At 53.0% G+C, this 26,353-nt stretch overlaps 1 protein-coding gene across 2 annotated transcripts in view; it reads left to right on the top strand.

The window, feature by feature from the left end:
- Positions 1-26,353, top strand: part of GRIK4 (glutamate ionotropic receptor kainate type subunit 4) — a 343,337-nt gene that overhangs the window by 213,059 nt on the left and 103,925 nt on the right. For both annotated transcript variants that reach the window (XM_060179894.1, XM_060179893.1), the window contains exon 8: positions 24,953-25,114. In XM_060179894.1, coding sequence (XP_060035877.1) covers positions 24,953-25,114 — 162 coding nt within the window. The remainder of the gene's footprint in view (positions 1-24,952; positions 25,115-26,353) is intronic.

Below are 26,353 nucleotides of genomic sequence, written 5' to 3'. Positions count from 1 at the left end.
TGTTGTCTTTATTTGCATTTCTCTGACAGTCAAAGACTTGGAGTATTTATTCATGTGTTTTGTCAGCCATTCCCTCTCAGTTTTTTTCTGTCCTGTAAAATTTAAAAAAAAAAGAAAGAAAAAGGAAAAATGGCCGCCCGCCGGGAGAAGTGCCGGCACAGAGTCCCAGCAGTAACCCCGGAGGCAAATAATATCTCAAGAGGTCATTGTGAGGGGAAGAAAAATACATTCTAAGTTTCTAACTACTAGGTATTTCTCTAGCATTTTTTTTTAAATCATAGCGCTGTGGTTTTTCTTCTAGTTTTCAAAGAGCTTTCCTCCTGTTCAGGAGGGCACAGAACAGGCTGAGCTCCGGGAGCACATCGCAACCAGGGTTGTCTTTGAACCCAGAATTAACAGGGCTCTGGCGGCTTGCATGTTTACGTGGGGAAATCAGGAAAGGCACAGGAACAATGATGATGGCTAAATCACGGACTGGAAAACACAAGCAGAATCATAGCAAAGCTGGGCCAGGGAGAATGTTCTGGAAGCCTCTCATTAGTGCCCTGGAAGGGACAGGCCTCTAGTAGGAGTGAGGCAGCTATTTTTAGGTTTTTCTCTTCCTTCCTGGTTGCAGTTGAAGTCTTGGGCCAGAGAAGGAGGTGCTTCACATGCTGGCTAACGAGCTACCCCCACACCCCCACCCATGCAGATACCTCCCAACAGCAAGTCTTGATTCCTTCTCTGTACACCCTCCCCCAGGGACCCGGTGCACCCTAATTCTTCTGTTCTGCTATGGTACAGACTGGCCAAGAGCCAGCACAGTGAGCCGGGAGGCTGGACTGGGCACTGGGCAGAGGGGACTCCTGGTTCCAGCCCGACTCGTTCCCAGTCATGTCACGCTGCACAAGCTACTCTCTGAGCCACTGTGACCCATCTGTAATTGATCAGGCCCCAATCTCAGCCCCATCCGAGCACTAAAGGGCTGATGATTGGTGGGCACCTGTAACGGAGGCATTGGACTGACTGCTGTGGGTCCAGCCTGTTGATTTCCAGTCACAGAGATGAGGATGAAATCTGAAATCTCTCTATCATGAGCCAGACCTGTAAGCACCCCATGCCTGTAGCCAGTGTCTGGCCAACAGAGAGGGCAGGTGTGCTGCCCCTGAGCTTGGCGATGGTGGCCACAGGTGCAAGGGGTGGAACTGAGTCAGGGAGAGCTGGGGTTGGCTGCAGGGAGCAACAGGGCCCCTAAGCTGCAGATCATACACAGAGAGAGACCTCAGCATAGGGGGAGGCCCAGGGTCAGGTAGAGGGAGAGACGCTGCTAACTCTTAACTGTGAGGTCCTGAGCTCAATCCTTGGCAATACGTATGTCTGAGTGATAGTCTGTTCCTCTTCCCCTGCCATTAATAATAAATAAATAATTCTTTAAAAAAAAAAAAAACCCAGTGGGAAGAGTATGGGTGGTTGAATGCATAGGGCTCAGGTTTGAACCCGGTTCCCCACCTGGAGGGAAGCACAGGCAGTGAAGCAGGTCTACAGGTTTCTGTCTTTCTCTGTCCCTCTCTATTTCTCCCCTCCCCCTCTCAATTTCTTTCTGTCCCATCAAATAAAGTAGAAAATAAATAAATAAATAAATAAATAAACTAAATAAATAAAAGGAAAATATTGCCACCAGGAGTGGTGTATTCATAGTGCTTTCACCAAGCTCCAATGATAACCCTGGTGGAAATAATAAAAGTAGATAAATTAAAACAAATAACAGTGGGAGGGCCCAAGCCATCCAGCTAAGGCTCAGCTCAGGGCAGAAGCTTGGCTCCAGAGCCCAGTCCCTGTAACTCTAGTGATGAATCCATAGCCAGGGCCCCTGACCAGAGGTCAGAGAAGAAGCCGGGAGGAAGCAGGTCCTTGAAGTAGATGGAGGTCAAGGGTCAAGAGTGCAGGCTGAAGGGAAATGGGCCCAATAAGGGTCTAGGATGAAGGGAGGCCGGCAAGAAGACGCGCTCTGCGGAGTCTCAGGCGGAGTCTCAGAAGATAGAAGCGCTGGAGCGACTGGGAGAGCTTGCTCCTGTTTTGTCTGAACTTGTTTCTCTTCTTCCTTCCTTCCTTCCTTCCTTCCTTCCTTCCTTCCTTCCTTCCTTCCTTCCTTCCTTCCTTCCTTCTTTCTTTCTTTCTTCTCTTTGGATGTTTTTATTTGGTAAAAAAATATATATATAACATAATTATTGTGTTAAGGGAGTCGGATGGTAGTGCAGCGAGTAAAGCGCAGGTGGCGCATAAGGATCCCGGTTCGAGCCCCCGGCTCCCCACCTGCAGGGGAGTCGCTTCCCAGGCGGTGAAGCAGGTCTGCAGGTGTCTGTCTTTCTCTCCCCTTCTCTGTCTTCCCCTCCTCTCTCCATTTCTGTCTCCCGTATCTAACGACAACGACATCAATAACAACAACTATAATAACTACAACAACAATAAAAACAAGGTCAACAAAAGGGAAAATAAATACAAAAGATTTAAAAACAGTTATTGTGTTAAAAAAAAAAAAAAGAATTACTGGGGGCTGGGCAGTGGCGCACCTGGTCAAGCACACAATTAAGCAGCGGGGACACTTGACAAGTGGTGAAGCAGGTCTGCAGGTGTCTTTCTCCTTCTTTATCTCCTCTTCCCCTCTCAATTTATCTCTGTCCTACCAAATAAAATGATGGGGGGGAGAAAAAAGGAAAAAAAATGGCCCCCAGGAGTGGCAGATTCATAGTGCCAGCACTGAGCCCTAGTGGGAAGAAAAAAAATATTGTGTTAAGCATTTTTACTTGACACTTTAGTGCCATCAGTTACATCCACAGTGTTCCGTGAGCATTAGCCCTGTCTATCTATCTAGCTACCTGTCTTATTTTTCCTAATCTCAGCTGTCTCATGGTGCCAGAGATTAAACCTGGGACTTCCAAGTATCAGGCATGCAAATCTGCTGCATAAAACACTGTGCTACCCATCTCCCCCGCCCTCTGCTATCTATCTATAGACCCTGTCAGCACCCACAACAGGAATTCATCCCCACTGAGTCAGACCAACCATTTCATTCCTTCCCATGAGCAGCCCCTGGTCAGCCTTCCTCGGCCTCCTGTCAGTGAATCTGCTCCTTGTAGAAATTTCCTGCCCATGGAGTCACACAGTACTGGTCTTTTGGTGTCTGCTTAGCACACTGCTTGTTAGGTTCACTCTTGTAGGAGCATGCATTTGCATTTCATTCTTTAAAAAAGCAACAAACTGGGAGTCGGGTGGTAGCACAGCGGATTAAGCACATGTGGTGCAAAGTGCAAGGACCAGCATAAGGATCCCAGTTCGAGCCCCTGGCTCCCCACCTGCAGGGGAGTCGCTTCCCAGGCGGTGAAGCAGGTCTGTTAAGTGTCTGTCTTTCTCTCCCCCTCTCTGTCTTCCCCTCCTCTCTCCATTTCTCTCTGTCCTTTCCAACAATGATGACAACAGTAGTAACTGCAATAATAAAACAACAAGAGCAACAAAAGGGAATAAATGAATGAATAAATAAATAAGTAAGCTTCAAACCTGGTGGTAGCACAGCAGGTTAAGCGCACATGGCATGAAGCACAAGGACCAGCGTAAGGATCCTTGTTCGAGCCCCCCCCCCCCCCACTCCCCACCTGTAGGGGAGTTGCTTCACAAGTGGTGAAGCAGGTCTGCAGGTGTCTTTCTCTCCCCCTCTCTGTCTTCCCCTCCTTTCTTGATTTCTCTATCCTATCCAATAACAACAGCAGGAACAACAACAGTAATAATAACCACAATGATAAACAACAAGGTCAACATAAGGGAAAAAATGGCCGCCAGGAGCAGTGGATTCGTAGTGTAGGCACCGAGCCCCAGCAATACTTTTACATAATGTAAAGCTTTCCATTCAAGCCACTTTTTTTCAAGGTGCTTTTTGGACCCATCTGTAGTTCTCCTTGGGTTCACATTCACCATCACTACTGTCTGTCTTCAGAACGTTTTCCGTCTTCACACACTGGAACTGTATCCCCATTAAACAAGCAGTAGCTCCCATGACCTGCTCCTCCCGGGCCCTGGCGCCAGCCTGCTGCAATCTCTGTGAGCGGCTTTCCTCTAAGTCTTGCGTGGAGGTGGGTTTAGACACAGATTTCTGCCCTTCTGTCCTAGCTTGTTTCACTCAGCTTTATAGTCTTCAAGGCTCCCCAGTTAGTCAAAAATTCTCTCCTCTTAAAAGACTATGTAATATTCCACTGCCTGTAGACACTGCCTTTTGTTTGTTTCAGCATCTGAGACTCGGCCAGCTATGTGAGCCATTGTCTTGTGTCCTGTTGGGTCACAATCTAAGAGCAGGGTTGTGGGACCGTGAGCTCTCTGTTTGATTTTTGAGGAACTGCCAAACCATTTTCCAGAATGACCGGACCATTTTCCATTCTGACCCGCCACATATGACGGCTTCAGCTTCTTCACACCCTCACCAATATTTCATTTTTCTTTCCATTTAAATAGAATATCTGATGATGGGGATGAAATTGGCAGACACATTTTTTATTTCTATTTGCAGTTTGCAGATTGAAAGTAGCAAAAGCATAGGACTGAAGTGGAGGGGCCCAGGAATTCAGAGGCTTAATCAAAAGAGAAGGGAGACATTCGGCTGCAAAATCAGGTCCTAAGTCAGTCAGAGATGGTGAAACACCCCAGTTCAGGAGCATACTAGCTGTGTTCCCAGGAGTTTGCTTTTTTTTTTTTTTGCCTCCAGTGTTATTGTTGGGGCTCTGTGCCGGCACTGTGAACCCACTGCTCCTGATGGCCGTTTTTTCCATTTTATTCGATAGGACAGAGATAACTTGAGAGAGGAGGGGGAAATAGAAAGGGGGAGAGAAAGACACCTGCAGGCCTGGGGATTTTTATTTTATTTTATTTTTTAGGGTAGAGAGGCTCTGTTGTGAATAACAATACTTGTTCTCCAAACCATCCTGGCCCAAGGGGAAACCAGCTTCCTGTGGTCCTCTGGGAAGTAACACTGTCCATTACATCCTAATCTCAGGACTGCACACCCTAGAATTAAACTTCTCTCACAACTGCAGTCCTGGTGTGGTGCCCTGGTGAGTGTGTTGCAGCAAAGTGGCCAGGGCCCATGGGTGGGGAGTCCCTACAGAGCCAGTATTCTCCTGAGAAGAGAGGCCATCACAGCACCTACTTCAAAGGATTACAAGAAACTCCATGATTGAGTGTGTGGGTGTGCAAAGTTCAGACTTCTTCTTATCGTTGGGGCTCAGTACTGACACTGAATCCACTGCTCCTGGTGGCCATTTTTTTCCCCATTTGTATTGGATAGGACAGAGAGAAATTGAGTTAGAGAGGGAGAGAGAAAGACAGCTGCAGACCTGCTTCACTGCTTGTGAAATGTCCCCCCTGTGTGACGTACTCTGTGCTTACTGGGTGTGCCACTGCCTGGTCCCTAGACTTCTTTTTTAAATTTTATTTATTTATTTTTTTGCCTCCAGGGTTATCACTGGGGCTTGATGCCTGCACTACGAATCCACTGCTCTTGGAGGCCTCCCCCCGCCTCCATTTTGTTGCCCTTGTTATTGTTGCCATTGATGTTATTGTTGTTGGATAGGGCAGAGAATTCGAGAGAGGAAGTCAGAGGGAGAGAGAAAGACAGACACCTGCAGACCTGCTTCACCACTTGTGAAGGGACCCCTCTGCAGGTGGGGAGCCGGGGGCTGGAACTGGGATCTTTAAGCCGGTCCTTGTGTTTCGTGCCATGTGCACTTAACCCTCTGTTACTGCCCAGCCCCTATACTTCTTTATCACAAAGATGTGAGGTGGAGATCCTGCAGAAATGATGTTGAAATGTAAAGGCAGCTCATGGGGGACAGCGTTCCTCTGAGAGCCAGGAGAGCGCGCGGTCTGTATATGCATGTTTTCTTCCTCTTATATCCCAGATCCGCATCACACATACCTAGCTTCCCAGTGGCCTGATGAGGTCACCAGGTTACCTTACTAAAACCTCTCCCAAAGTGTCCAAGGTGTTTTTCTTATTTTTTTAAAAAAATTTTAGTAATTATTTATTGCATAGAGACAACCAGAAATCCAGAGGGAGAGAGACAGAGACACCTGCAGCCCTGCTTCCCCAGTTACAAAGCTTTCTCCCCATAGCTCGAACCTGGGTCCTTGTGCACTGTGACGTGCACTCAGCCAGGTGTGCCATCACTTGGCCCCACAAGGTGCTTTTCTTTTTGTGTTTCCAAAAACTCACATTCCTTCCTGGTACTACTTTTAACTTCTTCCCCACTAGCATGGGGAGACATGTAATAACATGCAACAAAGTGCCCAGTTCCCAGCTATTCACAGTTCCAGGCCTCCTGTCCCTGTCCCCTGTGCTGTCCACTCTCAGCTCACTCGTGGGCTAGGCTCTCCTGGTTTCTATGTGAGGCCAGCAATGGGCAAGAAACCCTGGGGCTGAGGCACAGGACGGCTTCAGAGCCAGGCCTAGAGGTGGCTCCTGACAGGTCTCTTCACTGAGCTGAGCCACAAGCCAGGACTCTGCCCCCTGGGAGGGGTTAAACAGCTGGGCCATCCCCTATCACTCTGCACTAGGAGCTGGTAGAGCAGTGGATTTGCTCAGCCATGGTGTGTCTTTTTAGGTAGGGGTGTGTGTGTGTGTGTGTGTGTGTGGCAATCCAGCAGAGCCAGGCACCTCATTCAGAGACCCCAGTGCCCTTGGGAGTTCAGTTCTACACCCAGAGTGCTCTTGTCCCAGGGAGTGGCATAGGGTGGCTGTGCTTGGCTGTTCCTCTCTGCAGACTGGAAGGCAGCTGGACTGAATTCAGCGTGGGATGCGGGGAAGGGGGAGGGGTGGGGTGGCACTGCCCCAGGCAGGTGGCAGTTGGGATGGACCACAGAGGGTTCAAGGTCTTGGCAGAGCCCAATCCCGATCAAGACAGCAGAGGTGCCGTGTGACGAGGTGGAGGAGGAAGAGCAGGGATTACCCAGCTGCTAACGAAGCCAAGGAGATTGTCAGTCAAGGCCAGCTCAGTTGGTAGCGCATGAAACTCTTAAATCTCAGGGTTGTAGGTTTGTGCCCCACGCGGGGTGCCATTTTTTTGGTAATTTTTTAATATTTATTTATTCCCTTTTGTTGCTCTTGTTTTTTTTATTGTTGTAGTTATTATTTGTTGTTATTTGATGTTGTTGTTGGATAAGACAGAGAGAAATGGAGAGAGGAGGGGAAGACAGAGGGGGAGAGAAAGATAGACACCTGCAGACCGGCTTCACCACCTATGAAGGGACTCCTCTGCACGTGGGGAGCCGGGGCTCAAACCAGGATCCTTACACCAGTCCTTGTGCTTTGCGCCATGTGCGCTTAACCCACTGCACTACTGCTCTACTCCCATTTTTTTTCTTTGTATTTAAAATTAAAAAGGACTTTGGTGCATGGTGCATAATGGACTTGGCTGTGGCATGGCTGGGAGCGGGTTAAGCAATCAAAGCTTTATTATGGCAGTACAGTAGTACTGGATATTAGGTATCACAAAATAAAGTATAGGCAGGAGTAAATAAGCCAGTCTCACAAGCCCATGAATTAGTTACCAAAAGTCCAGCCCCATGAGATAAGCCATTACTGCAGAGGTATAGGTTACTCATATGGCTGTAGAGGAGTCTTAGAGTTTACCGTCTAGCTGAGTCACACGTGTTCGGTTCCCAGGAGGGGTAGCCATGGCGGGCACCTCAAGCACCCTCAGTGGGGATCCATTTGAGCAGGAGAAGAAGTAGGGGCCCAAAGGGCCAGACTTCCTGCTGGCTGTGTTTAAGTCCATCGATCCACCCACAATTCATTGTGCGTTTGCGCAGATTGTAGGACGCTCTGTTTCCAGGCTGACGTCAGCCGAGAGCTGTGTCCACCTTCCTATGGTCGGCCTGTATAGTGCGTCACAGCAACGGGTCACAGGAGATGGGGAGGCTGGTTGTTGAAGGTCTCACCAAGCGTTGTCAGAGGCGCCACCAGCAGGGAAGCCGCTGTGGCTTCTCGGCACAGCCTTGCCGCTAATTGGGTGTGTGACACTGTCATGGCTATGTCGGATCTTTATGGGACACCATCCTCTCTCTTGGTTCTTCCTTGTTGATACTTCCCACAGTGTAGCAGGAATCTTATTTATTCCCACTTTGGAAGGGAGCACTGGAGGCCCATCTTGTTGGTTGTCTCATCCTGGGTAGTGCAGGCCGCCCCTGCTGCAGGCTGCTCCTCAGGGCTCCCTCCCACCTTCATCCAGGCAGGCCCCCCTCACCAGCTTCCAGCTCCCCACTTGCCAGAGGGTGATCTGGTATTGGGTGTCTCCCAAGATGCTCTCAGCCCAGGCCTGGGTCTCGTCACTGCTGGAGGCAGGGCTCCTCATCCTGGAACACCCACTGGCCTGAATAGCAGCCAGAGCCCCTGAGTCCTATAGAAAGACCCCACACACACACACAAACACACAAACACACATGCACACAACTCCCATCTTACTGGAAGGGTTAATGGATTATAGTCCAGTTGTTGACACACAGGTACAATTTCTCATCTCTCTATGGTAGGTGTCTGCAAGACACTCTCACCATTTTAGGCCTTTGCCATCATCAGCACCAGAACCTCAGTGTCCTCCCCACCCTTCCCCTCCTTCCCCAGAGTCCTTTACTTTGGTGCAGAACATCACACCCAGTCCAGGTTTCCCTGTGTTTTCCCTCTCTGCCTTTGTTTCTTAAGTTCCAACTATGAGTGAAGTCAGGTATCCGTTCTCTTTGTGGCTGATCTCACTTAAACATGATTCCTTCAAGATCCATCCAAGATGAGGCAAAGGAGATGACTTCATTATTTTCTTTTATTGTTGTTGTAGTTATTATTGTTGTTGTTATTGATGTCATCATTGTTGGATAGGACAGAGAGAAATGGAGAGAGGAGGGGAAGACAGAGAAGGGGAGAGAAAGATAGACACCTACAGACCTACTTTTCCGCCTGTGAAGTGACTCCCCTGCAGATGGGGAGCCGGGGGCTCAAACCGGGATCCCTCCACCCGTCCTTGCGCTTTGCCCCACCTGCGTTTAACCTGCTGTGCTACCGCCTGACTCCCGCAGTTACGTAGTATTCTACTGTGTATATAGACCACAATTTGCTTAGCTGCTCATCTGTCCTTGAGCATCTGCGTTGCTTCCAAGCTTGGGTTATTACAAATCACACTGCTATGAAAATCATGTACACAGGTCTCTTTGTGCAGGTTCTTGTTTCCTTAAGATATAGCTGGGGTGGGCAGTGGCTCACCTCTTGAATGCTCACCTTAGCGTGCTCAAGGATTTGGGTTCAAGCCCCCCTCCCCAACTGCAGAAGGGATGCTTCAGGAGTGGTATATAGCAGGTCTGCAAGTGGCTGTCTCTTCCTCCCTTTCTCCCCCTCCCCTCAATTGTTCTCTGTCCTATCTAGTGTAAAAAAAAAAAAAAGCCACTAGAAGCAGTGGATTTGTAGTGCTGGCACTGAGCCCCAGCAATAACACTGGTGGCAAAAACAAAACAAAACAAAATCAAAATAAAGCCATATATATACATATACATATACATATACATATACATATACATATACATATACATATACATATACATATACATATACATATATCCATCCAGGGGAGGACTGGCTGGGTCATAGGGAAGGTCCATATCTAGTGTTCTGGGAAACCCCAGACTGTTTTCTACAGTTCACACTCCTGCCAGCTCAGCGATTACTCTGGTGCCCGGTGTCTCTCCTCTCAGGGCAGAGGGCTGTGGGCAGTCAGAGCTGCTCGAGCTTCATATGTGTCAGGCAGACCAAGCCCACATTGATATTCCGAGAGGGGCATCTATGGGACACCAGCCACATGCTACTGTCATTGCCAGCATCCTTACAGGAAGGGGACATATGGGGATAGGAAATGGAATCACAGCTAACTCCAGAGGAGGTGAACATGCTCATGTCCCACTTTTCCAGCCCTTTCTCTGGAGAGCCCACCCCACTCACACGCCAGGTCTCACTTGACTATCATTCCCTCAAGGACACCTTCCTGGGCACCCTACTGTTGAGTCTGCTGCCCCCCCCAATCATGGGGCTTCCTGTTCTATGGCATTTGTGTCAGGTAGGAAACACCCCACCCCCTTCTGCAGCTCAGCCCTGGAGGGAGACTCTGAGCCTGGCAAAGACAGGGATAAGTCTGTCTTGTCTGTTACTATAACCCTTCGGCTTATAGTCCACGGATGGCCTGAGCTGGTGTGCCGTGAGTGAGTGGAGCAGTTCCCAGCATCGCTAAGTCTGGGATGAAGAGCTGGCCAAGCAGGTTGGCTCGTCTCCACCCAACTATTCCCCCCACACACACACCCTGAGAATTCAGCTCCTCCTCCTCTTCCAGAGGCCCGTCAGCAGGAAGGTCCACTGCCTGGCCAGGACCGGTAGGGCCCATTTCCCCCTTTCCTGAGGACACTGTGGCATCTCTGTAGCTCATAGACTGGGGGGCCCTCCTGCACTGTGGGGTGGACAGGTTTAGAATTAAAAAGTGTGCAGAGCGGCGGTGTGCAGAGGTAGCTCACCTGGTGTAGTGCATGTCTTACCATGCACACTGGCCGGGATCCTGGCAGCATTATAAGCAATGATGGGGGTTGGACAGCTCCATGCATGGTGGGTTGGTGCTGTGGTGTCTCTCCCCACCTCTCTCTCTCTCTCTCTCTCTGTCTCTCTTCTTACTAAATTAAAATATTAGGAATGGCTGGGACAGCGGGATGATGCACGTGTAAGGCCCAGCACCACATGAAACATCTGTGAAGTAAAGGCACATAACACCAAGAAGGGTGGTTGAGTTCAAGATGCAGGAGACAGCGTGCTGGGGAGCGGGTACAGGGACTTTACCGGGGCAGAAGCCTGCAGAAACAAACTGATCATACTGATGGCCCACTGGCCACCTGGGGCTGCTTCCTCCACTGGCCACTCTATACCTGGGTCACCCTTGAACAGTGGTGACCAATGGCCTCTCCCATTTGGCTACAAAGCCAGAATCCAAGGTCTTTGGGATCAACCCTCTCCTGAGGTCTTCACTGGCTTGATCTAGCTCCCACGCCCGTTGCTGCCCCTGTGGCTTGGCACCTGAGCCTGGGTGGGCCCCTGCAGATGGAGGTGGCCAGGGTCCCAGAGTGGTGGGGTGGGGGTGGGGGTGGCTTTCATTGGGACCTGGGCTGCCTTCTGTTTGAGCTGGAGGCCAGGCATCATGCAGTGCATGTGAGTCTCCACTCTCCCTTTTGCAAACTGGGGTATTGACTCTAAATTTCATTCTGGGAGGCCTCTGCGAAGTTCCTTAGCCCCGGCAGGTATCTGCTCAGCCACATTCCTGCCCCTCCTCTTTGCGCCACTGACCTGCAGAGTGATTCTGTCCTTCCATCTCTGCCCCAGACCCCACTGCTAAGAGAGACCTTCCAAACGGAGGAGTCTTGGCTCTCTAGGGAACTACATTCCCCTTGGAGACTGTGTATGTCTTTTTTTTTTTTTTTTTTTTTTTTGCCTCCAGGGTTGTCACTGGGACTCAGTATCTCCACTACAAATCCACTGCTCCTGGAGGCTATTTTTCCCCTTTGTTGCCCTTATTGTTTATAGTTATTATTGTTGTTATTGCTGTCATTGTTGTTGGATAGGACAAAGAGAAATCGGGGGCGGGGGGAGAAGGCAGGGGGAGAGAAAGACACCTACAGACCTGCTTCACTGCTTGTGAAGCAACTCCCCTGCAGGTGGGGATCCAGGGGGCTCAAACCGGAATCCTTAGACCCATCCTTGTGTTTCACACCATGTGTGCTTAACCCACTGTGCATGTTTTAAGAGTTCTTTACTGAAAACACAGACACACACACACACACACACACACACACACACACTCCACTACCCAGTAGTGATAATCCATCAGGGGGACAACTTTCTAGTGCCAAAGCAATGGATTCTAAAGTGTAGTTTATTGTAAAATTATTAAGCCCGTCCACATATTTCACCTTTATTGAGCCCTTTAAGAAAACCACTCTGCATAACACAGTCCATTTTGGTGAACAAATATGTGTTCAGTCCGACTCGGCCAAGAGTAATGGGTGTGAGCTCACCCCTTCTGTCTGAACCTGCAGGTGTTGTCCCCACAAGCTGTAAACAGATGCCTCCCGGGCAAACCTGGCACAGCAGCCTCTACAGGAAGGACCCCAGCCCGCACCCTCTGCTCAGCCAGTGAGAGAGGCGGGTGTGTCCAGGAGGAGGAAGAATGTGGTGTGAGGGGCAGGGCAGCTGCGCTCTCTTCCTGGCCTGCCCAGGGAAGACTTGCTCATTGCCTTTTGCATTTGGGGAAATGCTGGCTGCCTGCTGGAGGCCCAGCACCCCTGCTTGTGTGGCTCATCTGTGAACGTGCTCAGATGCACTGTGCAAAGCAGATGTGAGGCGCCCCCTGCGAGCCGGGGTGGAGCAGCTCCCAGTCAGCAGGCCAGGGCGTGTGCAGGGCCCCACTAGGGGCGCTCAGTGTGTCTGCGGCAGCTGGGATAGAGGTTTGCACATGGTGCTCAGATGGGCAGACCTCATCCCCAGTGTGCCCCCAATCTCCTTTCTTTTTTTCTTTTTTTTTTTTTTGTTTTTATCACCGGGGTTATCACTGGAGTTTGGTGCCTACACAGTTCTACTGCTCCCAATGACTTTTTCCCCCTTTTTTTTTTTAAATTTTTTAAATATTTATTTTCCCTTTTGTTGCCCTTATTGTTTGTTTTTATTGTTGTTGTTATTGATGTCATTGTTGTTGAATAGGGCAGAGAGAGATGGAGAGAGGAGGGGAAGACAGAGAGGGGGAGAGAAAGACAGACACCTGCAGACCTGCTTCGCCACCTGTGAAGTGACCCCCCTGCAGGTGGGGAGCCGGGGGCTCAAACCGGGATCCTTATGCCGGTCCTTGTGCTTCAGACCACATGCGCTTAACCTGCTACCGCCTGACTCCCCTTTCCCCCTCTTTTGTTCTTTTTATGTATAGAAAGAGAAGGTGAGAGGCAGAGAGAGAGAGAGAGAGAGAGAGAGACCCACCAGCTCAGCTTTTTCAGATAGAGAGGGAGATGGAGAGACTGAGAAAGAGAAAGAGAGGTAAAGACACCACACTTGCTCCAGCACTGACTGGGGGTGAGGGCTGGGCACTGGCTGGAACCTGGGCCACACACATGGCAAAGCAGGGCCCCTCCCAGCTGAGCTATCCTGTGGGTGCTCAGGCAGGCTCAGCCTTGCTGCCTGGACTGACTTCAGTCAGGCCCTTTTCTCTCCTAGATCTGAGGTGGGGCTGAGGAGCCCAGTTCCCTTGATTTCTAACAGCAGGGGAAGGGGAGACTTTGCCAGGAAAATCAATGGAAACCAGGGACTCTCAGTAGGGGAAGTTGAAGCCCAGTGGAGGTGAAGAGCCCTGCTTCAGGAGGAACCAATGATCAGGCAGCCCCTAAGCTGATGTTTGACAAACAGCATGACAGTGGATGGGGCTCCCACGGGGTGCCCATGGCCAAGGGCAAGACACATACCTCATCCACTTAGCAAGAATTGAAGTCTGCTTGTGGCGCCCACTTGCCCACGGGCAGGAGAGCCTGCTTGTGCCAGTCTGCCCCTTCCCAGAGACTGCCTCCCCCAAGAGCGGGCCCACAGCCTGAGCGGCCATTCCTACTCTGGGTACCAGCGGTGTGCTAGATGCTGCCGCCACTGCCTGTGCTGTGGGGAGCCTCCATCCTCCCTGGAGCACCAGGTATCCCGGCTCTGCCAGCAGGCACCTGAGCTCTACAAGCTGCGTCTAACAGGCTGTTCACTCAGGCAAGAGCTGGGACGGGTCCTGGACCACCTGACCCCCAATCAGGCTCTCCTCCCCGGCTTTCCCTGCACTGGAAGGCTCTCCGATAGCAGCCGCAGCCAAAGGCTTCTGACTCCACGTCTGCCAGCCAGCTGTAGCCTCACCATGAGCAGGGGCCTGGGGGCTCACGGCTATTTCTGGCTGACTTCAGTTCCACAGGTGCAGGGCTGTAGTCTGTTCTCTCTGCCCTTCTGAGCTCCAAGCCCACCCTTGGGTCTCTTCCCAAGACCCTTTCCTCTCACCCTCCTGCCCCTCTGACTTCCTCTTCTACAGTGGCTCCTAGTCTTCTGATGGGTCCACCTGCAGGACCACATCCCCTGCCTTTAAAATTCCACTGGGCCATAAAACATCACCCAGTCACTGATGAGACTCGGTACCATCCAGAGCCGGGGTCGTGTCTGGGGGGGAGGGAGTGATCTGAGGGTCCCACACTTGCCACCTGTGTGAATTCCTTCATTTGCCTGTCAGAGGAGAGATGGAGCCAGCAAGAAGGTCCCAGAGGCTGTGGGCAGGGTGCATGGCTCCTGAGGGCCAGTGAGCAAACATGGGACTGAAACCCAGGCCCTGGCAGAGGGAAAACTGAGGCCACAGGGGCTGCTGCAGCTACCACAGGGGCTCCTGGCCCCAAAGACTGCAGGCCCGCTGAGAGGAGTGTTTGGGGATTAATGAATGTTTGGGAAGCATGGGGAGATGGAGAAGAAAAGACATTCTGGCAAATGGCATTATTATTATTATTACATTATAAGTGCTATTGTATTACAAGCATCATTAAGAGTGGTAAGAGCTGTGATTAGGAAGCAGTCCAGCCTCCCGGGCCCCAGCCCGTCAGGCTCCGCTCTGTTCACTGTCCCCCCACCCCCGTCTGCGCTGTTCTGGCGGCTCAAGGGCCTGGCCCTCTGCCCGCCCTACAAGGCCTCCAGTCTCTGCTGACACATAGGACCTCTCTCCTGGGTTTCAAAGCAGGAGCTTTGTACCATGCAGAGATCAAACCCAGGGACTCATGCCTGAGCTCTGCCGCTGAGCTGCCTCCCTGACCGAATGCCCTCCTCCTCCTTGTCATCTTTGTCCTAGTCCTCCTCATCCTGAGACAGAGAGAGCAGTGTTCCTCCATCCAAGGGGTGCTCCTTGCCACTCCCATGGGGCAGCAGGGATCAAACGCAAGACCACACAGATGTGAGGCAGAGGCTTCATTTTTATTTTATTTTATTTTATTTTATTTTATTTTTGCCTCTGGGTTTATTGCTGAGGCTCAGTGCCTACACCATGAATCCACTGCTCCTGGAGGCCATTTCCCCCCCTTTTGTTGCTCTTGTTGTTGTAATTATTGTTGTTGTCATTGTTGGATAGGACAGAGAGAAATGGAGAGAGGAGGGGAAGACAGAGAGGGGGAGAGAAAGACACCTGCAGACCTGCTTCACTGCTTATGAAGCAACTCCCCTGAAGTGGGGAGCCAGGGGCTCGAACCGGGATCCTTACGCCGGTCCTTGAGCTTTGCACCACGTGCACTTAACCTGCTGCGCTACCACCCGACCCCCTTATTTTATTTTATTTTTAATGAAAGGCAGCTACAGAACAGTCCTCAGCCCTCGCTTATGGAGGTTCTGGGGATTGAACTCAGCACCACAGAGCCTCAGGCATGAAAGTCTCTTGCAGAACCATTCTGCTGTCTCCCCAGCCCCTGTCTAATTTATTTCATGAGTGGGGGGCTCTGGCATGTGGCGGTGCCAGAGACTAAGTGGCTATGGTTCAAGGCCTGCAGGTCCTGAGCTCTGTCACTGGGCTGCCTTTCTGCATCTTTAACCTGGGCTTGGGGGGGCAGAAAGATAGGTCGGCCGCACGCGGGGCCTGCTCTGTTACAAGTGCACTCCAGATGTGAGTTGAGCCCTCACTGTATTGGAGAAAACCTCAGCGCTGGAGTGTCTCTATCTCCCTGTCTCAGTTTCTTTCTATCTGGAAAAGAATTGTTGACTTGGAGCTGGAACCTCTAGCAATGATAAACATAAACTGGATTTCTGTGTTGGCTGAGAGTAAGAGAGGAGAGCCAGCCCCATGCCTTCACTCTCTTCCTCACAACCTATGCTCCCCCACCCACCCTCCAGCCCCCACCCAGAGCAGCCTCCTCTGAGCTGAGCTCTGGGTTTTCCCTGCCCAGATCCCACACCCGGCTCAGGGCCGCTGGGCCTCTGTGGTGCTGTCACTTCTGACCAGGAAGCTGTGTTCCCCCACTCCCATCCACCCACCCGACCCTCTTCCGGGCTGGCAGCAAAACCAAGAGGGATTCTGCTGTGTGTGACCCTCTTTCCCCACGCCCTGGCTGACACCTGGTGTGCCCACTAGCAGCACCGGGAAGCAGAAGGGTCTGCCCACAGGTCCTTGAGAAATCGCTACTATGTGTGGAGTGAATGGGCCCAGAGGGGCCCGGGTCTGGAAGCCCTGCTGATAGGCACCCTCCCAGCTGCTCCTGCCTTGGGGTGCACCCCTCTCCCTGAGGATCTGGTCTTGGAGACCAGCCAGAGTGTGAGTCCAGCCTGAACGGGAGCCCAGTAGCTGAGTAAGTGCCTAGGCAGAGAGGGAGCCCCCAAAGGGCAGGCAGGAGGCTGCAGGGTAAGTCTGTGTGTGGGGCTGGGGAGCAGTTGATGCCTCAGAAAGGCAGCAGGTTTGCAGAGCAACTGTGGTGCTCACTCGCCAGCCTGGGGGGAGAGAGCAGTGTCCCCCATTTCTTTTGTCAGTTTGACCTGCTGCCATTTCAGTGTCCAGCTACCAACTCCTTGCTGAGTCCCAGAAGGATAAACAGACAGGGCTCAAAAGGCAAAGTGCACACACCTGGGAGTGGAGGGGCTCTTCTGCTGGCCTCCCTCCCTCATGTGGGAGCAGCTGCCCTGGGCTGAGTCTCTGATGGCACTCGCCTGTGACCTGAATGCTGTCTGTGGAAGACAGCGGGCCCAGGGCACGGAGGTGGGGTAGGGAGCATGCAGTGGCAGGGCAAGGAGTAAGAAGGGCTAGAAGCTGCTTTCCTCCTCCCTCCCCCCTGCTCCTCCCTCTCCCCCTGCTCCTCCCTCTCCCACTGCCTCCCTCTCCCCCTCCTCCTCCCTCTCCCCCTGCTCCTCCCTCTCCCCCTGCTCCTCCCTCTCCCCTTCCCTCTCCCCCTGCTCTTCCCTCTCCCTCTGCTCCTCCTTCTCCCCCTGCTTCTCCCTCTCTCCCTGCTCCTCCTTCTCCCCCTGCTCCTCCCTCTCCCCTTCCCTCTCCCCCTGCTCCTCCCTCTCCCCTTCCCTCTCCCCCTGCTCCTCCCTCTCCCCTTCCCTCTCCCCCTGCTCCTCCCTCTCCCCCTGCTCCTCCTTCTCCCTCTGCTCCTCCCTCTCCCCCTGCTTCTCCCTCTCCCCCTGCTCCTCCCTCTCCCCCTGCTCCTCCTTCTCCCCCTGCTCCTCCCTCTCCCCTCCCTCTCCCCTACTCCTCCATCTCCCCCTCCGCCTCCCTCTCCCCTGCTCCTCCGTCTCCCCCTGCTCCTCCCTCTCCCCCTCCCTCTCCCCCTGCTCCTCCCTCTCCCCCTCCCTCTCCCCCTGATCCTCCCTCTCCCCCTACCTCTCCCCCTCCTCCCCTCTATCCCTCTCCTCCTCCCTCTCCCCCTGCTCCTCCCTCTCCCCCTCCTCCTCCCTCTCCCCCTGCTCCACCCTCTCCCCCTCCTCCTCCCTCTCCCCTTGCTCCTCCCTCTCCCCCTGCTCCTCCCTCTCCCTCTCCTCCTCCCTCTACCCTCTCTCTCCCCCTCCTCCCCTCTATCCCTCTCCTCCTCCCTCTCCCCCTCCTCCACCCCCTCCTCCTCCTTCTTCTTTTCTGCCTCCAGGATTGTTACTGGAGCTCGCTGCCTGCACTACAAATACACCACCCCTGTGGCCACTTCTTTTTAAAAATAGGACAGAGAGAAATTGAGAGAGGAGGGAAAGATAGGGAGAGAGAAAGACACCTGCAAACCTGCTTCACCACTTGTGAGGTGACTCACCTGCAGGTGAGGAGCTGGGGGCTCGAACTGGGATCCTTGCACAGGTCCTTGTGCTTTGGTGTTCCACCACCTGGCACCACCTTTTCCTTTCTTTCTTTCTTTCTTTCTTTCTTTCTTTCTTTCTTCTTCTTCTTTTTTTTAATATTGGCTAGACACAGAGAGAAATCGAGAGGAAAGGAGAGATAGGGAGGAAAGAGAGAGACGCAAACAGCCCTGCTTCACCACTCCTGAGCTTCCCCCTGCAGGTGGGGACTGGGGGCTTGAACCTGGGTCTTGGCACATTAGCCAGATGCACCACCACCCGGCCCCTGGGCTTCTTTCAAGTCCTGTGCATAGACTCACTTTGGGGAGCAAAGCAGAGCAGACAGCAAGCCCCCAGGAGGAGTGGACGCCATGCTAAAGCTAGGAGGACGAAGAAGGGGAGGCGCCAGGGGGAGAGTGTAGGAGAACAGGAGCATCTGCTTTAGGGGGATCCACAGGTTCCAGTCAGTCTCCCAGCTGCTGCTTCCTTCAAAGGCCCGTTGCAGAAAGCAGGGCTTTGATGCAGAGAAATAGACTAGAGCTTGAGGCAGGCTCCGGAGGGAGGGGCAGAGCAAGGGGTCCCTGGAGTCTCTGTTCTGCTTCCTGGGGCTGCAGGGCTGTTGGTGAAGGCCCATGGGGTGGGGGGCTGTGCTACAGGCCAGGCCTGGGCACCACACGCTCTGGTCCTGGGGAGAAGCGATGGATGTAGGATGAAGGACGGCCTTGAGATTGGAGATGCAGCACCTGGCAATGCACAAATGTGCCTTACCACGTGTGAGGCTCTGGGTTCGAATCCAGGCACCATGTGGGGACACCATGTCTCGAGGAAACTGCGTGCGTGGCTGCTGGAGCAGCGTTTGGGGCCATCTCTCCCCCTCTCTGCAGAATCAGGTTGGGGAGGAGGCTCAGCAGGGTGGTGGTGCAGTGTGTGAGTTTGTTTGTTCCCCAGACCTGCACTAGAAGAGTGTTGTCAGTGGCCAGCAGCCTGGATGAAGGGGGCAGGAGGGTCGAGCCAGGTTGTCGCTAGCCCGGGGGGAGACTGGGCCTCGGCCCTGTGCGCCAGGCCCCTGTGGCCTTTCCTACACTTGTCAAAGACATCCTGTCTCCTGGGCAGCTTCTTCCATCAAACGGGAACATGAGTGTGCCTGGTCCAACCCACCCCCAGGTCTGCTTGTGAGGAGGGAGAGAGGCACTTATGAGCCTGCTAAGCTCCTTAGTGGTATTGTGCCGGAAGCAAGTCCGTGTCTCATAGACGGTGGGGTTCCGGTGATGGGAGGTTGAGGGCTGAGTCTGTAGAAGGGGCAGCTCTAAGCCCTCCGTGAACACAGCAAGGAGCCAGGGGCTATTTGAAACAACTTTGTTGAGATTAAAAACCAAGGCCTGGGAGATGACTCAAGCTATTAGAGCACAGGACAAGCCCCCAAGACCCTCCCCGACAAAGCCTTGGGTTTGATGCCCAGGACTGCCGTGTGCCAGAGCTAGGCGGGCAGGAGCAGAGAGGCTGTCTTTGCGGCGGCACGGTCTGGTGGGTTCCCCTGCCCTTCCTCCTCCCCCTCGCCTGTTAATGAGGCTGAAAGTGCGTGCAAATTGCGTTCCTCGAGCTGCTTTATCGCCGCTGCTAATAATAGCAGTAACTCTAGTCTACATGGCGCTTTCCAGCACATTATCCCCCTTAAGCCTCACAGCAGTGCTGGCTAGTGCTACCCCCTATATTCCATGTATAATGAGAAGGCTTGTCTAATTAAAAGAGATAAAAATAAAGAGATTAAGGAGTTTAAAGAACACACGAAGATTGAAAGGAATTTCAGAGTGGAAAAAAAATCTAGAACAAAATACCCACAGACAGTGGCTGACTTAGAGCTCCAAGCCTGTGCCCTCCTCGCTCACACAGCCACACACACTCTGACTCATTCTGTGAAGCAGCTCTGGGCTTCGGTGGTTTCCGCTGGGTCCTCATGAGGGACAGAGCACCGAGCAGGAGGCCAGCAGGGAAGCATCTGTGGCTCAGATGACCGTGGCTGTAGGAGGTTTGACTGGGATGGCTGAGTCCCAAGGCGCTGAGCTAGAGCCAACCAGGTTCTCGGCGATACATCTGAGGCACATCTCCAACCATTCCACCCTTCTTTCTTTCTTCTTTTTTATTTTTAATAATTTTTTATATTTATTTATTCCCTTTTTGTCACCCTTGTTGTTTTTTATTGTTGTTGTAGTTATTATTGTTGTTATTGATGTCGTCGTTGTTAGGACAGAGAGAAATGGAGAGAGGAGGGGAAGACAGAGAGGGGGAGAGAAAGACAGACACCTGCAGACCTGCGTCACCGCCTGTGAAGCGACTCCCCTGCAGGTGGGGAGCTGGGGGCTCAAACCGGGATCCTTACGCCGGTCCTTGCATTTTGCACCACATGAGCTTAACCCAGTGCTCTACTGCCCAACTCCCGCCACGCTTATTTCTAATTCCGACCCACCAGCTGCGCCCTGGTGCACTCATTCTCCTTCTCTGGGTTCCCTGGATGAATCAACATGGTGTGGGGCCAGCCTGGCTTTCCCTGACCTCAAAGTCCCTGCTGACTGCTCTGGGAGTCTGCACCAAGCCCCTCCCCCATTACAGTCCTTCTATGCTGAGACTCTGCTGATGTTCCTTGATTCATTTACTCACCCAGACTGCTGCCACTGCCGCCTTTTCGTAGCTGTGAATCAGCTTGCTGCTCTTAAAGTTGCGTGGTGTGTTCCGAGAGCCTTTGCAATCAGTCTCATGAGCTCCATTCCTGCACAGCCACGGAGAGCTCATTGTACCTGGGACCCTGCCCCTTCAGGCCCTGCTTTCTGTGTGAGAAAGCAGAGTGCCGGCTTGGGGTTAGCACCTGGACCCCTCTGTTCCCAGCCCCGGGGCCTGGGCAAAGTCACCTCACAGCTCTGGTGTGAGTTCCTCCTGCCCTGGGACGTCCAAGGACTGCGCCAGGGGTGGGGAGGACGAGCCCATGGGGGTGGCTGGTGGTCAGCGCGTGCTGGTGGCTCTGATCACTATGAGTGCTGCTTTGCTGCCATCCTTTGCAGTGGGGTGATGCTTTAGGAACTTTAACTCCAGCCTTGGATCCAGACACAGATAACCATAGCAATATGACGCCCTGTAGCCATCAATTTAGCAAAACTTCTGTCTTCTGTCCAGCAGCAAAGAGCAGCGTCAGGTGAGAGGAGAAGCCCCTCCCCCCCCAACACACAGATTGTGCCTCTTGTAGGGACCTGGCTGAAGTTTGGGAGCCAGCAGAAGGAAGAAGAAGGGGTAGCAATGAACATGCCCAGCTAGGGGTGCCAACTGTGCCCCAGCTGCTTCCCAGGGTCCCCCACAAGGCAGGTACTCTAACAGCATTGAGCCACTCAGCAGCCTGGGACTCATAGCCATCACTGACCACCCATCACCCCAGCCACCTGCCAGTATGTCGCCAGGTCAGTGCTGACTCCAAGCCTTACTTCTAGCTTTATGTTCCATCCTGCTGTCACTTGGTGCCATAGCCACCATGTAAGAGGCAATGCCATGGCCTCCTAGGCCATGGTCTCCTAGGAGCAGGGGTGAGATCACAGAGGTGAAGAGATGTGGCAGGGGGAGAGACACATAATGGTTATGCAGAAAGACTCTTAAGCCTTAGGCTTTAAGGTCCCAGGTTCAATCTCCTGAACCACCATAAGCCAGAGCTGAGCAGTGCTCAGTAAAAACACAACAAAACAAGCAAGTAGAAGTGATAGATAAATGCCTGGCCCAGTGGGGTTGAGAAGGAAAGGAAACATCCAAGAGGCATTTAAGAGACAAACTTGATATGCTTTCAGGGGACCAGATGTGCCCAAGGCAAGAGGCATGATGACTTAGGAGGCCAGGCTGGGCCAGCGCTGTCCTGACTGGATTAGAAGCACAAGTGAGAGAGGATTGGTTGGAGGGCAGAGAGGTGCTTGAAGAAAGTCCTCCAGCACCCCTCCTGCTTGGGGGTTGGGCGGTAGCACAGCGGTTTAAGCGCACATGGCACAAAGGGCAAGGACCGGAGTAGGGATCCTGGTTCGAGCCCCCGACTCCCTACCTGCAGGGGGTAGCCTCAGAAGCAGTGAAGCAGGCCTGCAGGTGTCTGTCTTTCTCTTCCCCTCTCTGTCTCCCCTCCTCTCTCAACTTCTCTCTGTCCTGTCCAACAGCAATGACATCAATAACAACAATAATAATAACCACAAGGATTAAAAAAAACAAGGGCAACAAAAGTGAAAAAAAAAGAAGAAAGTCCTCCTGCTTCCAGCCTCCCCCTGGGCCAGGTGGAGAGGGTGGGGAGGTGGGTATTGTCCCAAGGCTGCTGTGTGGCTCTGCCTGGGCTCCCTCTCAGTCCTGCAGTCCAGCACATGAGCTGGGGCTGGAGTGCTCAGTGCTGCCCTCCATCCCCCTCGCAGCCTGCCTCAGAGAGGACCTCCTGCCAGGGGACATCAGGGACCCTCAGCTGAGCTGTGCCACCTGTGGGCACCTGCCCCGCTGCTGTGACAGCCGCTGGGAAGACAGGCGTCCTGACCTAGGGGAGCCTTGCTGTGCACAGTGGCGGCTGCCTCCCAGGCTCGTTTAGAAAGCAGCAGCAGCAGGAGTGGCCAAGAGTCTGGGAGGAGAAGGCAGGAGGAGCCTTTCCTGACTGTGAGGACGCTGAGGGAGCAGAGTCCCCTGAGTGCTGCAGAACTCTGATAAGAGAGCCCAGCCCCACCGTGTACTCTCTCCCCACTCCCCCCCCCCCCGCATGTTGTTATAAATAGGATGAATTATCAGCAAAGCCCCTGGATCTTCTTATCTTAGGGTGGCCTTTGAAGATGGGATAGAATGGTGGGGTAAGCAGGGAGGCATCGAGAGGCAGAAAGACACTGTGTCAGTGATTCACTCATTCATTTCTGCTCTGTCTGGGTTTGACACAGAAAGAAAGGACCTTCCTTACTCAGGTGCAAGGACAAGAGGTGCAAGGACAGTGGAATTAAAAAAGTGGGGGCCCAAAGATGCCCAGAACCATGGTGACTGTCATAAGGGGGGGTGTTTGCATGTGTCCTGTCTTGTCCCCTGAAACAGCCTGTGAGGCTGCAGGCTACATGGCCCCACATTACAGAATGAAGACCAGTAGCCCCCAGGTTGAAGACCTTCCTTTTTTTTTTTTTTTTTTTTTGCCTCCTGGGTTATCACTGGGACAGTGCCTGCACTGTGAATCCACTGCTCCTGGAGGCTATTTTTCCCTTTTGTTGCCCTTGTTGTTTATCATTGTTGTTGTTATTATTGCCGTCATTGTTGTTGGATATAACAGAGAGAGGTCAAGAGAAGAGGGGAGGATAGAGAGGGGGAGAGAAAGACACCTGCAGACCTGCTTTACCGCTTGTGAAGCTTGTAAAGTGACTCCCCTGCTGGTGGGGATCTGGGGGCTCAAACCAGGATTCCTATGCCAGTCCTTGTGCTTTGCACCATGTGTACTTAACCCACTGCACTACCTCCCAGCCCCCTTGAAGACTTTCCTTAAGATCACCTGCCCTGCCGGGGTTGGGAACTAGATGAGAACATTCAAACCTTGCTCTGCTTTGCCCCCTGTAGTCACTGGGGGCTGGGGGCAGCAGGTGACAAGGCTGTCGCCCCCCCCCCCCATCAGCCATGTCTCCTCTCATGAGCCATCTGCCCCTACGAGCCTGCAGTGGCCCCTCTGGAGAGGCCAGGAGCAGGGCAGTGCAAGAGAGGTGTGGCAGGATCCAGAACACCTGCACCCTTGCCCCACTGTCAGGGACTGGGGGCTCCCCGGGGCCCCTTTGGGACTTCTATCTGCAGTCTCAGCTGTGGAGGCCAGGCTCCGGGCAGGGCTGCTCTGGCCATGTCCTCAGTGGCAGCTGTAGAGGCAGGTATAAGTACAGGGAGCAGGCAGGGCTCTGCAGGAGCTGAGTCTCAGAAAAGGAGCCCACAAAGAGCAGCATTTCTACAGACCAGAAAGTGCACCCAGGGCCACCAGGGTGGCGTCATGCCACACGGGACTCGGTGTGTTTAGTCCTGTGATGTCAAGTCCCCTGTGCACTGAAGGGTGGCACTACCAGGGTAGACACAGAGTGGGTGAGGCTTTTGTGCGTGCAGGCAACCTGACCCATGGGACTGACCATCTCCCAGGAAGTAGGGACGGCCCATGGTGTTTCGCATACTCTTGCCTTCCTCTCTGTTAGAGAGCTGGGGGCCTGGGCGGCCCCGAGCTCTGCTCTGCCTGCTGGGAAGCGTGGTCCTCCCCAGAGACTCTCCTGGGACTCTCACCTGCAGGCCTGGGTGGGCTGAGCAGACACCTGGCCCTGCAGGAGGTTGGCCGAGAGCCACGTGTTGCTGGGAGATTTCCCTCGAGCTTCCAAATGTCACTCTCTCAGATGGAGCCTGCCCTTAATGCGGCATCTGAGGCAGCCCCCTCCTGCTCAGCCCCGACAGCTCTCTGAAATTAGAATATTTGTTTGCTGACTTCCCACTCATCCGCAAGCTCCCCAGAGTCGGAGATGTCTGTCTCTTTCTCTTGTTCATCTCCTCTGTGTCCCAATACAATGTCTGGTGCATAACAACTACTTGAGTATTTGTTCAAAGAAAAAGAAAGAAAAAGAAAGCATTCTGCCTACCTGCAGACCTTGTGTGATGAATCTGAGAAGCAGACATGAAGTCGACCAGCCTCTGCTTTTGTCCACTGGGTCCTCCAGGAGCAAGTGTACCCTCCCCAGCCGGGTGCCCAGGACCCTGTAGACCATACTCTCCTTACCTCTCCCAGCACCTCCTGAATTTCAAAGTGTGCAAGTCCTTGGGACCTGCTGATGAGAATGCCGAGATTCAGTGGCTGCTTGGTGGGGGTGCAGAATTGTGCCTGGCACTTTGGTGTCTCCTTTCTCCAGGGTGCAGTCTGCACCTGTCTCTTCCCTGCTCAGAGCTGCCCTTAGCTACCCCTGCACCCCCCACCCCCAACCAGCTTCTAAGCAGAGCCCTGAAGCAACAGAACAGCCTAATGGGGTCAAGCTTGAAGCTGAGTGTGCTTCCCCCGGGGCCACCACATCCCCTCTGACAGGCGTCTCTTTGCAGGAGTTCTCGCTGCAGAGGATGGACAGCCTTGTGGACGATCGCGTCAACATCCTGGGCTTCTCCATCTTCAACCAGTCACATGCATTCTTCCAGGAGTTTTCCCAGAGCCTCAACCAGTCCTGGCAGGAGAACTGTGACCATGTGCCCTTCACTGGGCCTGCGGTAAGCACTCCCAGTGCCCGTACCTGGCGCCCTGTCTCCTTTCACGCACACACACACACACACACACACACACACACGCACTGTCCTGGATTCTAGCCTTCACAAGCTCTCCTCAAACAGAATTGCTGTGAAGGGGGCTATGGGGGGAGGGTTTGGGGAGCAGCCAGCAGTAGCACTTGGTGGAAGAGACCAACCTGTGCTTGGGAGAGATTGCGGTGACCTAGGCATGTGCCAGGCTAGCGTGGGGGTGCTTCTTCCCCGGGCGTGTGCTCTTTGGGTTGGAGAGAACTTGACCAGACTCAGCCTGGGCTGCTACTCACTCAGTGACATGGGAGATAGATGACTCAGGAACTCGTGGCAGCATGGTAATGCAAAAGGATCTATTGATCAGAAAGCCAATGCTTTTATAGGATAAAACCGGAAGTGGCAAGTCAGAAATGGAAATGGCTAGGAAAGGGGGTGGAGAAAGGCAAAAGCACGCCGGGAAGGTGGAAGTTTCCTTAGCGACTGTTGCGAGGGTTTTAACTGGTGGGATTAATGTGACCCTGCAGGCAGGGCGGGGCTCGAGGTAGAAAGAAGACAGATCAATTGGGATGGGTGGGGATCTTTCAGGCAAAATGATGATTATGTAAATAGGCCATAGTATCAGTAATGCAGGATGGAGTAGAGGGGCTGGCTTAATGCCCGACAGGCATGGACGATGTGGCTTTCCCCTACACCCTGTGCCTCTGTCCCTGGTGGAGGTGGAGCTCAGGAAGCTTCCCTGGGGAAAAAGCGATGGGGAGGGTCTCGAGGGCCTGGATTCCAGGAGACTGACTGGCTTCCACTTAGATCTGAGAGAGTCGCCTACAGGCTCTGTGCTGTCTCCATGACATGTGCCTTTCTACTGGTTCTGGGGACCCTGGTGCTCAGAGCTGCCTGAGTCCAGGTCCCAGAATCTCTGCTGGAAGGGGCTTTTTTTTTCAGAGAGGGGAGTGGGGATGAAGGCAGGGGTGTAGAGGCATTGCTCAAAGGCAGGATCCAGATTCCGAGACTTCTGCCTCTGGCTCCATGGTCACCAGCCCACCCGGAGAGCCCAGCCCTAGCTGCTGAGCCCCGAGCCCTTTATCCTAAGTTGTGGCCTTGTTGCCTTGACCCAAGGGTGAGTGTGACGATAAACAGAAGGTGACTTTCTCTTCAGTTCCCCACTGTCCCTCTGATGAGCTAATGTGGCATTCTCTCTGCTGAATGCTGTACTAG

The sequence above is a fragment of the Erinaceus europaeus genome, chromosome 20 (assembly GCF_950295315.1).
Source record: "Erinaceus europaeus chromosome 20, mEriEur2.1, whole genome shotgun sequence".
NCBI classification, from domain to species: domain Eukaryota; kingdom Metazoa; phylum Chordata; class Mammalia; order Eulipotyphla; family Erinaceidae; genus Erinaceus; species Erinaceus europaeus.
Note: the sequence above shows the minus strand (reverse complement) of the source record. Positions and strands in the feature narration are given on the sequence as shown.